The 15944-nt window shown below is 42.0% G+C and overlaps 1 protein-coding gene across 3 annotated transcripts in view; it reads right to left on the bottom strand.

Annotated features, from left to right (window-relative positions):
- ptbp3 (polypyrimidine tract binding protein 3) overlaps positions 1–15944 on the bottom strand; it is a 118836-nt gene that overhangs the window by 18448 nt on the left and 84444 nt on the right. For 2 of the 3 annotated variants that reach the window (XM_072517309.1, XM_072517311.1), the window contains 3 exons: positions 4749–4901; positions 3957–4067; positions 1227–1422 (listed from right to left, as the gene is read on the bottom strand). In XM_072517309.1, coding sequence (XP_072373410.1) covers positions 1227–1422; positions 3957–4067; positions 4749–4901 — 460 coding nt within the window. The remainder of the gene's footprint in view (positions 1–1226; positions 1423–3956; positions 4068–4748; positions 4902–15944) is intronic. The other variant, XM_072517310.1, reaches the window with a different exon arrangement.

Below are 15944 nucleotides of genomic sequence, written 5' to 3'. Positions count from 1 at the left end.
ATTCGGTCAGCAAACAGTGCATGACTAAACTAAACAGGAATGATATTCTTGCTCAACCTGGTGAGATTAAAAGCAAGGTCAGACAATTATTGGATGAAACGTGTAAACAATCGGTAGATCCTGGAATGCATCCAATAGGGCTAATCTGGATTAAAGTAAACATAAATCGACCAATTAATATGTAATTAATCCAAATGCTACCCGTCTTACCACTGGAATATTTTTGTTGATTTGACCCAGTGGCAGTAGCAGGAACCAGATTGTGGTGTGCAAAGCCAACTATTGTGATTGTAAAACCTAACTGGACCCAATACTTCAGAAATATGAGGTTCGGCCCATCTACACTAACCCTCTGAAAGAACACCTACCTAGGCTCACTCCTGCTCTAACTGACCCCACCCAACCTGCACATCCCTGGACACTAAGGGACAATTTAGCATTGTCAATCCACCTGATCTGCACATCTTTGGATCGAGAGTCTGATATTTCTTTAAGTAAAAGGGAGTTACTTCTAACCAAATAAATCATGCAGAAAAATCCACCTTCCAGAGCAACATTATTTTTAAAGATGTAGTCCTCATGATCCCCTCGAACAGTACAAACATTGTTTGAGGAGGTACATTTTCCTTCCAGTTAGTTTGTTGAAATTCTGCTTTCAAGTCTATTCGGCATCATCTGTGCCAACTCCAAACCAATTTTTCAGGCACTGCTTCGGACTGTACAGCTACACTGTCGCACTCGGAAAATCCTGCAGCTGGGAGATTCGTGAGTAAGCAGTATTGGTGATTAGGCTGCCACTGGCCTTTCGTAACCTATCCAGACAATCTGTATGATATACACGTTTTAGAACAATCTAGTGTGTCTAGAAGTTAGCAGATGGCTGTGCAGATTCACGGAGTTGTACAGCAAAGGCGGCCATTCAATCCATCAAGCCTGTGTCCGTTCTGTTATCCAAGTAGTGTCCCTTACCCGTTCTTTCCCCTTAACCCTGTAATTTCCCACCCCTATTCAACTACACCCACTCCCCCTTTGATTCTTTACCAATAAACGTAAATCTATACTCACGGTGACCGATTCTACAGTCAGAGAACAGCTGTTCCCTACAGACTCAGTCATTAGTGAAAAGGATGTGGCAGCTTAGTGATTTAATTCACGTAGTTGTTGTGGACACGATAGAAAGAAATTGAGGTACAAAACATAAAATTTACCTGTCATTATGTATTTACCTAGAAGTGAGGTTTCCTTACCAAAAGCGGCGGCCACAGAAGGGTCAACGGTCGGCTGGCCGTCGCCGGAAGGAAGATCAAGGCGTGTAAAGTCTCTGCTTTTGTCATTGTTGTATTTAACATTAAGGCTAGTCAGCTTTGAGAACTCTATACGTAAAGTACAGCAAGCATTGTAGATATTCTGGCCATCCAAGGTCTGGAGAAAGTCAAGTAGATAAACTATTATACAGCAATCCATGGATCTTTAAAGCAACAGATAAATATTATCCAGAATAGAGTAAACGCTCGCCACAAACTATGAACATAAGCACAATTCTACTCTTCATTTTGAACACGAAGTAACAGGAAGGCAAGCATGTTATCTGAGATTATTTCCAAGAGATTTGCATTTGTTCATGGCTCTTTTTACAAACAAAAAATTGTGTTTTACCATTGTGCTATTCAATTAACCAAAGTTTATTTTCAAAGTTAAAATCATGTTTTTATTTCACTATATAAAATTGAATTAACAACTTCATTTAGAGATGGCTCAGGATGGAGAAAAATAAACAGCATTCCTTCTGACTGCCTCCCGGTGATGGGCTTAAGACTACTATTTGACATGAGAACCAAATCCTTCTGTTCAAAACTGCTTCTGCTTTGGAAGGGCATAAAAAATGGTGCAGAAATACATGGTGGGAAGGAAAACAAAACAAAGGATGCCACAGTTTTACTACAGGACTTACTGGTGGGAAATGGAACTAATAGTATATTTAAAATAAAATGCAAAAAAAGGAATTGTATTAAATTGAAGACAACAGGGTTAATGCTAATAATTTATTTGATTTTTTATCAAGATGGATAGTGAGGTTGTTGATTCTGAGACCAGGATCCTGAATCACACTAAAGTTAACTCTGATGGTATGAGGCGTGAGCTGGCTATGACGGACTGGGAAACATTGCTGAAAGGAAGTACTGTGGATAGACAATGACAGACATTCAAGGAACGAATAGGTGAAGTTGTTTATTCATGTTTGGCCAAGAGTAGAGAAGGGAACTGTGGCCAAACTTGTCCAGAAGATGGCACCGGAGCAAGGCGACTCTGCAAGCTCTCCCCAACAGATCCACTTCTTATTTAACTTATACTCGTTCTAATCTTTGAAAATGTAATTCTAAGACTAACATTATTACTAACCTACCTTGTGTTGCCCTATTATGTATTCCCTTTTCTTCCCATTTACTTAATGATCTGCTCGCAGAAAAATACTTTTCACTGTACCTCTGTACATGTGACAATAAACAAATCCAACCAACCATCCAAACCATAGCATTAAATTGAAAGAAGCAGCATACAAATTAGCAAATTGGAAACAGTTCAGAACTCACCAAAAGCAGATCAAGGGATTATGGGGAAAATAAAATATGAAAGAAAAAGATAGTGGGGAACATAAAAACTAATTGTAAAAGTTTCTATAGGTATGTAGAGAAAAGTATTGGCAAAAATTAATGTCAGTCAGAAACGTGAGAATTCAGAACATGGAAGAAAGAAATGGCTGAGGAACTAAATTCGTATTTTGCTTGTCTTCACAAAGAAAGACATGAATAACGTACTGGAAGTTCTGAGAAACACGGGTTTTTAGTGAAGAGCTGGCGGAAATCACTATTAGCAGAGAAATGATTTTGGGGAAATTAAGGGATTGAAGGCGGATAAATCTCCAGGGCCTGATAATCTTCCAGAGTACTTAAGGAAGTGGCCGTAGAAATAGTAAATCCATTGATGGTCATTTTCCAAAATTCTTTGGCCTCCGGAATGGTTCCTACAGATTGGAGGGTAGGTAATAGAAGGCCACTATTCAAAAAGGGAGCTGGAGAGAAAACAGGGAACTATAGACCAGTGAGCCTAACATTAGTAGGGAAGTTGCTAGAGTCCATTATCAAGGATTTCATAGCACAGCATTTGGAAAGCAGTGGTATAAATCAGATCAGTGAACATGGATTTACGAAAGGGAAATCATGCTTGACAAATCTTGTAGAAAATTCTTTGAAGATGTAACTAGTAGAGTTGGCCAGGGAGAACACGGTGGATGTAGTTTATTTGGACTTTCAGAAGGCTTTCAACAAGGTCTCACACAACAGATTACTACATAAAGTTAAAGCACTTGGGATTGCGGTTAGTGTCCCGAGATGGATAGAAAGCTGGTTAGCAGACAGGAAGCAAAATGTTGGAATAAATGGGTCTTTTCCGATTGGTAGGCAGTGACTATTGGGGTACTGCAGGGACTTGTACTGGACACCAACTGTTCACATTATATATTAATGATTGGGACGAAACAGTTAAATCTCCAAATTTGCAGATGGTACAAAGTTGGGCGAGGGGGTGAGCTGAGGGGAGTGCAGTGATGCTTCCTTCAGCGTGATTTGGACAGGCTACGTGAGTGGCCATATGCATGGCAGATGCCATACAATGTGGATAAATGGAAGGTTACTCACTTTGATAGCAAAAATAGGAAGCAAGATTATTTGAATTGGTGGAATTTGAGAGGTTGGTACTCAGCGAGGCCTTGGTGTCCTTTTTCATCAATAATTTTCTAAAATTCTATATACCAATTAGAAGTAGAATAACCAACCTGCAAGTGGACGTTACATCGAAAAGAAAGCACAAGTAATTTTAAAACAGTGTTGAGAACAGTTTTAATGGAGATAAAGCAGCTAACAATTATCAAAGTACTACCTGTTGTACCCAACACTAACCAGTTTAGCATGATGAGCATGCATAGGTTCAGCATATTGTAGCAGTGCCTGGAATTGATTGTTCTTTGTGAAGGTGATGATTTTCAGCACGGTTCCATACTTGTTAAAGATCTGTTTGGAGTAAGATGTGCCATCAGTGTAAAAGGAAACTTTGCCACTACTGGCAAGAAAATATGTCAGCAGCCATTGCACCAGACCTCAATGCAGAAATATCTCAATAAAGAGTACCAACATCAATGTGTCAGCCAATGAGTTGAAGGCAGGGCAAGATTACATCAGTCTAATTTAAAACAGTCTATTAGTCTATGTACTCAGCAAACAATGGTGATTTAATAAGAGACTGTGAACTATAGCAAACAAAACTCTTGACAAAAGTAGTCTTCTAACAAAACCGCATAATGCCGCTTTACCATTTGCCCACAGGCTGGAATGGAGACAAAGTAATTAATCGTTCAAATACATCGTCATGGATGGCACTCCGAACTATACCACCAAGGAGTGATATGGAGGCCCCAAGAGTAATTTGATTAAATGTGGTCATTGTTGGAAAAGCACATAGCAAAATGTTATCCAAAACAAAGGGTGGGGAAACAATAAGATATGATAGCGTGTACCAAGACTTTATAAATGCAGCAATTTTAAATATAAATATATAGACTGCTTTATACAGTTAATACAATGTTTACCCTATGCAGAGTGAAATCCAATTTAATTAATATGTGAGCAACTAATTTGAAGCTGTGCTGCACTAAATGACTATTCTTCATTCCCAAATATATACTGAATCAATACCTGATGCAAGACCTCCAGAGTGACAGGATAAAAGAGATTCTCCACAATGATGCGCAGGACTGAACTTTGACCGGCTAGTAATGCGCCCTCGTTAACCGTAGACATGTTGCCAGTGTGCATTGCATTTACTGCCTGCAGCGCAGCCTGGGTTCGCTGTGGAGAGACAAATAGTTTTTTTAAATTTCTGGCAGCAATTTGTTTAAGCATGTTTTTTTTTTTTTAAATAACAGGTGCAGGTTGCAACATTGGACACAAATTCCGGAGCATGTATGGAACAACAAGGTTCTTACAGCGTGAAATGGCATTCAATTCAAGAAATCTACACTACTATAAATTGTCAGCAAGACAGAAAGGGAAATGCCTGCCTCTAAACCAAAAGGATATGGCTTTAACTTATGCTCAAAACTTCCCACAGTAGTACACAGGTGCATCACTGGACAGATTGTGACAGCAAACCAGATTAAGTGGATATTAGACAAACTGGTCAAAAGCTTGTGGAAGAGATAGATTTTATCAAGTATCTGAAATGAGCAGAGAGCTTTAGTGCAAGAATTCCAGAGATTGGGGCCTACACAACTGAAGTAACCACTGCCAATGGCGGAGCAATATAAATCAGTATTACATTAAAAAAAAGAGGCTAGATTTTAAGCAGCAGAAGGCTGACATGCTTCTGCTGTAACATTAAGTGAAGTGCACAGTGCAATTGATGTTTAGGTTCCGTGTGGAGTTTGCACATTCTCGCAGTGTCTGCGTGGGTTTCACCCCCACAACCTAAAGATGTGCAGGTTAGGTGAATTGGTCATGCTAAATTGCCCCTTAATTGGAAAAAAAATTGTTGGGTTCTCTAAATTTATTTTTTAAAAACTGATGTTTAGGAGGTTCAACGGAAGAGTGTAAGTGGTAGGGAGGAGGAAAAGGACGCAAATGAATACATCCATCAGATATACAGAATTGATTTCAATAACATCATGCTTCAGCAAAACAGGCAGAAACCACATTAACTCATCAGCTGTGAAGTTGCATTGCTGGCAAATGGAGTTTGCATTGACGCGACGAGAAAAATGGGGACATGGGGGAGGAGAAAAAGGACAACATTAAAGGAAATACAGTGACACACGCACACCATTTATTACGGAGTGTTTCTCTGTACAGTCAGAGGCCAGCAAAACTGAGCAACATGGATACATGCTAAGAGACCACACAAATGATAAGATACTATTTAAAGTGAACATTTTCAACTCCAAGAGCTTCCTTGCATGTCAAACTGAAAAGCACCACCATATGGAAAGAAATTATTCAGCTCATGGAATAGACACTCAATACAGGCAACCCTCATACAAGATTAAGGATTTAACCATTTAGTAAATAATGACATGGAGGGAAATGGATATCCAAGGATGAATTAAAACTATGCCTTCGAAGGGTTAAATAACATACCAAAATCTAAATTTGTGGAGTTTACAACTGCTATCTGAAGTTCACACCTTTGTCTATACTCAAGAGCAGTTAAAACTTTTGCGGTGTCAACTTATTAGAAGTAGGCCGAATTCCGCACCGAGCTTGTATCATCACTTCATGGCGATTGCATCTTAGCTCCATCTGCCTGCCTTGACTCCATGAACAATTCTGTGCAACTAGACTCCACAGTTTAACCTATTTAGCTCCAGTATTGTTCTGGTGAATCTGTACAGAATCTCCTGCAAAGCCAATATGTCGGAGGTGAAATGCCACAATAAAACATGCATTTTGTGACTGATTTATCCAGTTTCTATGGTACAGTACCAAGTGGTCTGCACATACTGGGCTATTTAACAATATCAATTTATAAATGTAAGATAAGTGGAGAAAGGGGCACGGAATTCTAATAGTGAGCATATTTGTTTGTGGACACAATATCTTCTACAATGCCACAGTGCTTCCTTCAGTGCTCTACAATTCTGGGCCCAAAGTATTTTAAAATGTTAATTCTTTGATTCCACAACACGCTACAGAAAAAGCAGCTGCTTCCTTCTCATCAAAAAGATCAACGGTGTATGAACTAAACATGACTGGATCAGATTTGACATATGCTGTGGATTGAAATGTCAAATAGCTTTCAATAAAGCTGGCGCAATAGTAATAGGAGAGGTTTGCAATTCAGTGGCAGATTATGTATTATAATCTTCTATTGACTAATACTCATTGAGGAGGCGATGTTACGAGCGGAGGCTTTGTATTTGTACTGCTCTGGGCTTAGGGAGGAGAAAACATTTCAGCCACTTGTTGCTTGCTCTGGCTGCGTGTGAAATCTGCAGCCAGGACACGACCATAATCCACTGTTTATAACTGTAGTTCCAGACTTTGGGGGAAATGCACCCATGTTGGTTAGTAACCTGTATCTCAGCAGAAGATAGGACATTAATGAGATTAAAAGCAAGAGCTCTAATCATAAGAACTCAGAAGTTAGTTGATTCAAAGCAGTTGAGACAAGGAGCAAGGGCATGAGAACAGAAACATATGCACTTCTTTTAGGTTAAAAAAGGGGCTTGATGAGGTCAAATTAGGTTTCAGTGAAAATGTTGAATGCAGGGTGACTAGAAATGGCAATGGAGAAAGTGAAGATTTGAAGAGATAGCATAAATAGTCAGATTGAAGAAATGGAGTGGATTGGCCATGAATCCTTAAAATTGTATGGTGACATTAGGCAAATTCCAACTATGCAATGGTGAAGCAATAGAAATTTGCCCAATTTACAAACAGATTTAAATCAATGTAAATCACCAACAGTACACAAGGAAGCTGAATATTATGTAGAAAGATAGCATTTTAAACAGGTTTCAATTTAAAGAAGACTATTTGCTAAATCAGCCTCCATATTCTTGAGATATTACTGCAAAAAAATGGTTTTGCACATATTGGGTGGGGGGGGGCAATTTTCTTTGGGGGAAAACAAGAAACAAAGTAGTAAAAGTCTGGAACAAAAACAGAAACACTCACCATGTCAGGCATCTGTGAAAAGAATAGACAAGTTAATTATTCAGGTGTGAATCCTTTACTGGATCCATTACCAATGAAATGTATTTAAAAAAGGAGAACACACCACAAACGGCAAAGAATGTAATTACCTATGAGGTGCTTCAGGTGATAACAGAAAATGGCGAAATGGTAACTCTGATATTAGCATGAGACAATGAGAGACACATCAAAATACAAAGTCAAGAAAAGCATGAGACAAAGAATGCCTGAAGTACTTAAGCGTTTGGCAATAGGCAGTAAGAATAGAGTAAAAAGTTGTCAAGACAGGTTCCAATGTCCAGCAGCCTGGCAGAATAAAATAAATTGGATTGGCACCCAGGAATGTTCTGGTGCTAGTTTCGAATCCCAAGTCCTAATCAATTTCTTTTCTCACCCATTCATGACAGTTAGAAGCCATCTATCTCAATATTACGGAACTTGCAGCACAGAAATAGGTCTTTCACACAAACTGATATATGACTGTTGTTTATTCTTCAAGTTAATCTCCTCCCACACTAATTTAACTCTAACATAATCTGACATGGTTTTCCCCTTTGTAGCTTTGCTTTTTGCCTTAACTACTCCAGTGGTTCTTTCACATTCTCACTACTCGCAAGAAATATTTTTCAAATTCCTTATTAGATTTATTAATGGTTCTCATACGTACAGTTTATGGTTTAATCTCCCACACAATTGGAAGCATCTTACTTAGTCATTTATTTGGATTGCTCTCCACCCATGTCCTCCTCCAATACCCATATGCAACATTAGATGTGATTCTGCATTGGACAACACTTGCCAAGCAATCCTGATTGTGCCAAGAACTACACTGACAGCCAGCTAAAGATCATCAATCAGGTTTCCAGTGTTGTTTACTTACCTGTGCTATATTCACACAGGGTCCTGTACTTCGCAAACAGAAAGAACACTTCCACGCATTGTGCTTTTTTCAACTAAACAAAACCTTGGGGGACAGCCTTGGTAATTACCTGCAGACATGCACCACATTCTCCATGGCAACACCTCTAGCAATGAAAGTCAACTTGACAAACAATCGGCACCATCTACAAATGATTCTCCTTGAGATTTGGCATTCTTCTCAATCTGTCCTGGTGAGCGAAAAACAATATCTCTCTTCCTTCAGCAATTAATCAAAACTATCTGGCCTCTGCACTGTAAAGGATTTTATTCTATGACTCCGCCTTGAACATATTCAAAGACCCAACCTCCACTGTTTGCTGGTGGGAGAAATCCCAAAGGCTAGCAAACCTCCCATTTAAGCAGAGTAGGAATTTCTTCGGAGACTCTTCATTTTGAAACTGCAGCCCTTAGTTATAGGTTCTCCCATGAGAGGAAAAGCCTTCCTACCATCTACCCTGTCGAGCCGACTGAGAATCTTTTGTTTCAATAAAATCACCTTGTTCTTATAAACTCCAATCAGTACAGCCCCAGCCTGCCCTCAAGATTCATCCCTCATCCCAAGCATCAGCCTGGTAGGCCTTCTCTGAATTGCTTCCAATGCAAGTATGTCTCAAGTATGAGCAAAACTTTTTAATTCGGTCAAGGGACATAAGCATTGCTGGCTGGGCCAACATTTATTGCTCGTCCCCAATTGCCCCTTGGGTGGGCAGTTAAGAGTCAACCGCATTGCTGTGGGTCTAGAGTCACGTGGGCCACACCAGGGTAAGAACGGGAGATTTCCTTCACTAAAGGACTTCTTTTCCCCCTGGGACCCACTTTTGCTAACTGACTGACCTTTGGCACTGGATACTCCTCGAATATGCTACTCCAGAATGCTGACATCATGATGGGCTTTTGGTGTGATTTTTAATATGGTATCACAGTACAGCAACATCATCTGGAGTCATCTGCAAGTTAAAAACTGACTCTGGGGTCTCAACCTCAAAAGGAATTTTTCACACAGCACTTACCTTTCAAAATCTTGAAACTTCTCCCAATTGCCAGTATTTCCTTGCATATAACACACATTGGACTTTGCATCCTTATTTGTACTAGTAGAATTGACCACACCTCAATAATTCTTCTTTATACGGCTTTGTTCCAGAGTTAAGTTTCTTCTTCGTAGTCTGTAAACCAGGGGCCCTGGAGCTCAGTACGGAACACCAACACTGCTCTGTGCTACCCTGGACTTTCCGGAGCAGCTGTGTCGAGCAGATTCTGTAGCGAGATCCTGTCCAGTAGGTTCACTGCCTGTGTGTGTGTCTGGCCGTCTCTTACTTTTAAGGAAATGATTCGTCTTCATAGTTCTCTTGCCTTGCTTGCCAGCAGCTAGAAAATGGAAGCAGCTATCTTCCACGATTTGGTGCCAAAAGCAAGTGTACATGCAGGCCGTGACCCTCGCGCTGCTGCCGCCTCTCGCCGGAAGACTGCACATACACCTGTCTTTTCATTTCATAGGTGGCAGCAGCCCCTATTCCCATATTAAAAGCCAGTAGTGACCGCTCTGCCACTCTCCCGCATCCAGTCTGCATGGGGTCGTGAGCTGCACTTTGAAACCCCAGCATTAGTGAACCAGCTGGGTTTTCAAGTCAACGACGATAGTTTCATCATTATTAGCCTTTCAATTTCATATTTTTATTGCATTCAAATTTCACCTTGTGTCATGGTGGGATTCGAACGCCGGACCCCAGCAGTACCCAGGGTCTCTGAATCACTAGTCCAGTGACAAAATCACCAGGCCACTGCCTCCCATCATCCCTACACTGGCTCTTTGAAAGAACAGCCAATTAATTTTTCACCCACTGCTCTTGCTCTGAAAATCTTTCCCCCTTCAAGCATTTATTCAATTCCTTTCCGAAAGTTCCTTATTCCACCACCTTCTCCGGTCGTGGGTTTCAGAGCACAACTCATCAGTAAAAAAGAAATCTCACAACATTTCGCTGATCATCTTTGATTGGTGTCTCTCTGGTTACTGACCCACCCTCCACTGAAAACAGTTCCTCCGTGTTCATTGTTTTGAACACCTTCTCTGCTCAGAGGAAAATAATTCCAGTTTCTCCAGTCTTGTCCACATTAAGTGAAGTCACTCAATCGGTGGGACCATTCTGTACAATCCCTTCCACGTCCTTCCCCAAGCCTAGAACTGAACATATCACTACAGCCAAACCCAATGGTTCATAGAGGTTTAGAATCACTCCCTTCATTGTCCAACAGGGACGTAGGAGCAGAAGTATACCATTCGGTCAATCAAGCCTGCTTCGCCATTCAATCATAGAATCTCGACAGTGCAGAAGGAGGCATTTCGGTCAATTGAGTGCACCGACCCTTGGGAAGAGCACTGTACCTAGGCCACGCCCCTACCCCATCCCCGTTACCCCACCTAATCTTTTGGTCACTAAGAGCCAATTCATCATGGCCAATCCACCTAACCAGCAGACCTTTGGACTGTGGGAGGAAACCGGAGCACCCGGAGAAAACCCACGCAGACAGGAGGAGAACGTGCAAACTCCATACAGTCATCCAAGGCCGTAATTGAATCCAGGTTCCTGGTGCTGTGAGGCAGGAGTGCTGACCACTTTGCCACCCTAATGAGATGACTGATTTGATGATCCTCAACTCCACTTCTATCACCATATCCAGTGATGTCTTCCTTGACTTCGTTTAGCCATGGAATCTTTTTCTCCCTTTGACAATTTCTCTTCCTCTCAGGAATATACTTTAATTGACAGGTATTTAATATCTCCCTGAACATCCATTGTTCCTCATTGGTCCACCCTCAATTATCTGTCCCCAGTTTACTTGGGCCATCTTTCCTCAGGCCGGCATAATTACCTCTGCCCAACATAAACTCTAGAATGGCACTCTACCTTAGATACATAGATCAGACAGTGCAGAAGGAGTCTGCACTGTACCCACTTAAGCCCTCACTTCCACCCTATCTCCATAAACCAATAACCCCATTTAACCTTTTTGGACACGAAGGGCAATTCAGCATGGCCAATCCACCTAACCTGCAACTGTGGGAGGAAACCAGAGCACCCGGAGGAAACCCACGCAGACGCGGGGAGAACATGCAGACTCCGCAGAAACAGTGACCCAGCGGGGAATCGAACCTGGGACCCTGGTGCTGTGAAGCCACGTGCGCTAACACGCTGCCTTCTCTCGCACAATCAGAATTTGAAATTCTAGCATGCTGGGATCGCTCCTTCCAAGAAGATCCTTCACGACAAGACTATTTATCAACCCCTCTTTGTTACGTAATACTAACTGTAAAATAGTCTGTTGACTGGTTGGCTCCATAACATATTGCTCCAAGAAACAATACCACATTCACTTTGAATTCTCCCTCAAGGCTACCCGTGCCAATTTGATTAAACCAGTCAATATGCATGTTAAAGTCACCCATGCTTACCGTTGTGACTTTCTCACAAGCCCTCATTATGCTCCACTTTGGGAGTATTGCTCGGGCCTGTAAATTATTACTACCACGGAATTTTTCCCTTGTTTTTTATTTCCATCCAGATCAATTGAACATCTTGGCCCCAAGTGCCAACATAATTTCTTAACAGCCTTGATGTCATCTTTAACCAATAAAGCAACTTCACCTCCTGTCCCATCTTGTCTATCCTTTTGGAGTACCAAGAACCCTTCGACAATCAATTCCCAGTCACCCTGCAACCATGTTTCAGTATTCCCACCAAATTATATCCATTTGTGCCATCAACTAAGTGATCGTATTCATCGTAGTGTGCTATTAGGTAAAAGATTTTTAAAAGTCTGTCCAACTGGTTTGTCTTCCCTTGCAGGATTTTCTTCTGCATTACGCTTTTCACATGTTGATCTGCTTTTATATATAAATTTAGAGTACCCGATTATTTTTTTTTCTCCAATTCAGGGGCAATTTAGCACGCCAATCCACCGAACCCACACATCTTTGGGTTGTGGGGGTGAAACCCACGCAGACATGGGGTGAATGTGCCAACTCCACACAGACAGTGACCCACGGCTGGGATTCAAACCCGGGTCCTCAGCGCCGCAGTCCCGATGCTAACCACTGCGCCACATGTTGCCCTTGATCTGCTTTTTAATCTCCGATAACACAACCTCATCCCAGACCTCCACTCCCATAGTCATCTTACATTGCATTTCCTTCCTCCTCCTCTCCCTCCTCCTCCTCTCCCTCCTCCTCCTCTCCCTCCTCCTCCTCTCCCTCCCCCCCCCCCCCCCCCCCCCCCCCGGCCGGCCCCCAGGTTAGCAGCTATAGTTACGGGCACCCTATTGTCAGGCATTCGCTCTCTTAGTCATCTACTATCATCATCCCTCTCCTTAAAAAAAGATACAATCTCAGTGCCCTTGCAAGTATTGCCCTATTTCCAACCTCCTCCTTCCTTGACCATGCCATTGCCTCGCAAATCAATACCGGAACTCCAGATTTGAATCAGGTTTCCATAGAATCCCTACAATGCAGGAGGCCGCCATGTGGCCTATCAAGTCTGCACTGACCCGATCAAGGCACACTCCCCCTGCCCTAGCTCTGTAACCCCACCCAAGCTGCTAATCTTTGGACGTGGAAATTTAACATGGCCAATCCACCTAACCTGCACATCTTTGGGGCTGTGGGAGGAAACGGGAACACCTGGAGGAAACAACACACAGACACGAGGACAATGTGCAAACTCCACATAATCACCCACGGTCTGAATCGAACCTGGGTCCCTGCCGCTGTGAGGCACCATGCTAACCACTGTGTCATCCCAGCCATGTCACAGTATAGAAATGTCTCTTGAAGTTACAAATTACATCCTAAATGACTGTGACAAGGGTAAGCAATCGTTCTTCAAACTTCTTGGCATTCATTTGACACACGAAACTACACCATTTTCCTTCAACTCCTCCCAACGTCCAGCTAGGGGTACTGCTCTCACATGGTGCCATTCTCATCTATCCAACTGCAACCCGAGTATCACTTGCAGCAGCTTCTCTTCCCGTACCATTACTGCCCCTTAGCAATATCATATGAAAGCACAATATTAGTATTCTTGTCTAACATCAGCTAACAGCACTTCACCTTTTTCCATGTTGCTACATTATCACATTGCTCGTCCAACAATCCAGTATTGGATGATGAAAAATGAAATGAAAATCACTTGTCACAAGTAGGCTTCAAATGTTACTGTGAAAAGCCCCTAGTCGCCACATTCCGGCGCCTGTTCGGGGAGGCTGTTACGGGAATCGAACCGTGCTGCTGGCCTGCTTTCAAAGCCAGCGATTTAGCCCGGTGCTAAACAGCCCCCATCAGAACAGATCAGATCTCAGCCCCGATCAGGTATTTCCTCCAATTAAATATTGAGTGGGTCGAAGTCATTGTTTGCAGTCTACATTTTGTCCCCGAGAGACCAACTCCATGTCTCTCCCTGGTAATAGAATGTGACATGTGTCGGTTCACTGATCTTGACTCCATGATAAGCTTCTGATTACATATTTGTGCCATCACCAAGACTGCCCATCTTCACCACCATAACATCTCAAGCTTTCTCCAAGTCTCATCTACCCTCACCCCCAATGAGCAACAGCTTATTTATACATCCTGGTTTTCAAATCCCTCCGTGGCCATGAGCCTCCTGATCCCCAAGCATTTTGAGCTCCACAACCTCGAGGTCCCTGCACTCATTGGATTTTGGTGTCTTGGTTGGGCATCTCTGGTTTTAATCACTCTACCAGTGGTGGCAGCACAGTCAGCTGTCTCGATCCCAGGCTCTGGAATTCCCTCCTGGACCCTTCTGCCTCTTTGCTTGTTTTCATCCTATAAGACACTCCTCAAATCTTTTTAACCAAGCTCTTGATCATCTGACTTCTAGGAAGCCCATTGGGACATTGTGATGTTAGCAGTGCTGTACAAAAACAAGTAATTCTTGTTCTCTACAGTTGCCCGATCTAATCTTGGAAGACCATTATCATGCCCGCTCTCTTTCTCTTTTCTAGAGCAAAGGTGCCCAGCCTGTTCAATCTTTCTCAATAACCTGCCACTTGCAGGGGCTCCCACTTTCTTCCTACAAGAATTGCTGGCAATATGAAAGGGGATGTATCAGGATTTCTGAGGATTGTGTAGATTGGAAAGGAGCACTCTCAGCAGTTCACCATCCCGTTCTCCACTTTACAAGTCATTTTCTGCTTCAGTATACATGCATGGCCCCTCCCCTTCACTTGATTCCTTTTTATAGGTTGTACATCCATTTTATTTTGCCGTTCTGAAAAAAGGATCTATGCCTGAAAAGTCACCTCGTCTGTTTCTGGACCTAAGAACTTAAATGGATTACAAAAATCAACATAAGTTAGCCTTCAGGCAACAAGATTCCAATTACAAATTAGTTTTGAAACATTTCAAATGTTGAAAGCTAACCAATTTCTGAGCAATTGAGGGGACTTAGAAACGGTGGTTAAAAATCAGACACCGCAACAAATACTTGCAAAATAACCAGGCTATTGTAACAACTGCTGCCATCTGGTGGTCCAGAAGTGATAAACTTCACCTTTGCAAGTGTGAAATAAATAAAACTAATTGTATCTTTGTGTCGGTTTAGTCAATCTGAAGTCCTGTACTGGTTTTGAAAACATTGCGTCTCGGAACCAAATGCAAACAGACTCATTACCCAATTGGACAATGCTTGACTGTCAACCAAAGCCCTTCTTTCTTCCCACTTTCAATATTTTTTCATCTAGTAAAGAGAAATGTTTGAATAAACTATCTTTTTCAATGTCCCCATGGTTTTTCTCTTGGCAATTGGTCTTCAATCCCTGGAGACTCCAGGCCAATCTCCATGTAACTAGCTGCACAGCTTCGTAACTCCAATCAAGAGGCCCACATTCAAAATGTACGTGTTGCCTGAAATTTGAACAGGTTTTTCTGGTTCCTACTAGTTTTGTTACGCATCTTGGAGGACGGGCCCATCCGAGGCAGAAATATCAAGATGCTGTACCCTATCTCCTGCACTCGAGAAGATTGCACACAAATGTTGCATTGTATTTTTTCTCATTAGCTATGGGGTTGTTCCCTGGTTTATCGCTCTCCTACAATGTAGGTGTGGGCTGGCTGGGTAAAGAGGAAGTGTGTTTTCTCCCGTCTGGCAATTTTAGTTAATTAGGACAACTGCCATAGCACATTTTACATTTGTACCTCATTTCGAACAGCGGATACCACTATATTACGAATCTGTGTAACAAATCTGTTTAATGATATAAATT

This window comes from Scyliorhinus torazame, chromosome 9 (assembly GCF_047496885.1).
Source record: "Scyliorhinus torazame isolate Kashiwa2021f chromosome 9, sScyTor2.1, whole genome shotgun sequence".
Taxonomy (NCBI): domain Eukaryota; kingdom Metazoa; phylum Chordata; class Chondrichthyes; order Carcharhiniformes; family Scyliorhinidae; genus Scyliorhinus; species Scyliorhinus torazame.
The sequence above is the reverse complement of the archived record's forward strand: the minus strand, read 5'-3'. Positions and strand labels throughout refer to the sequence as shown.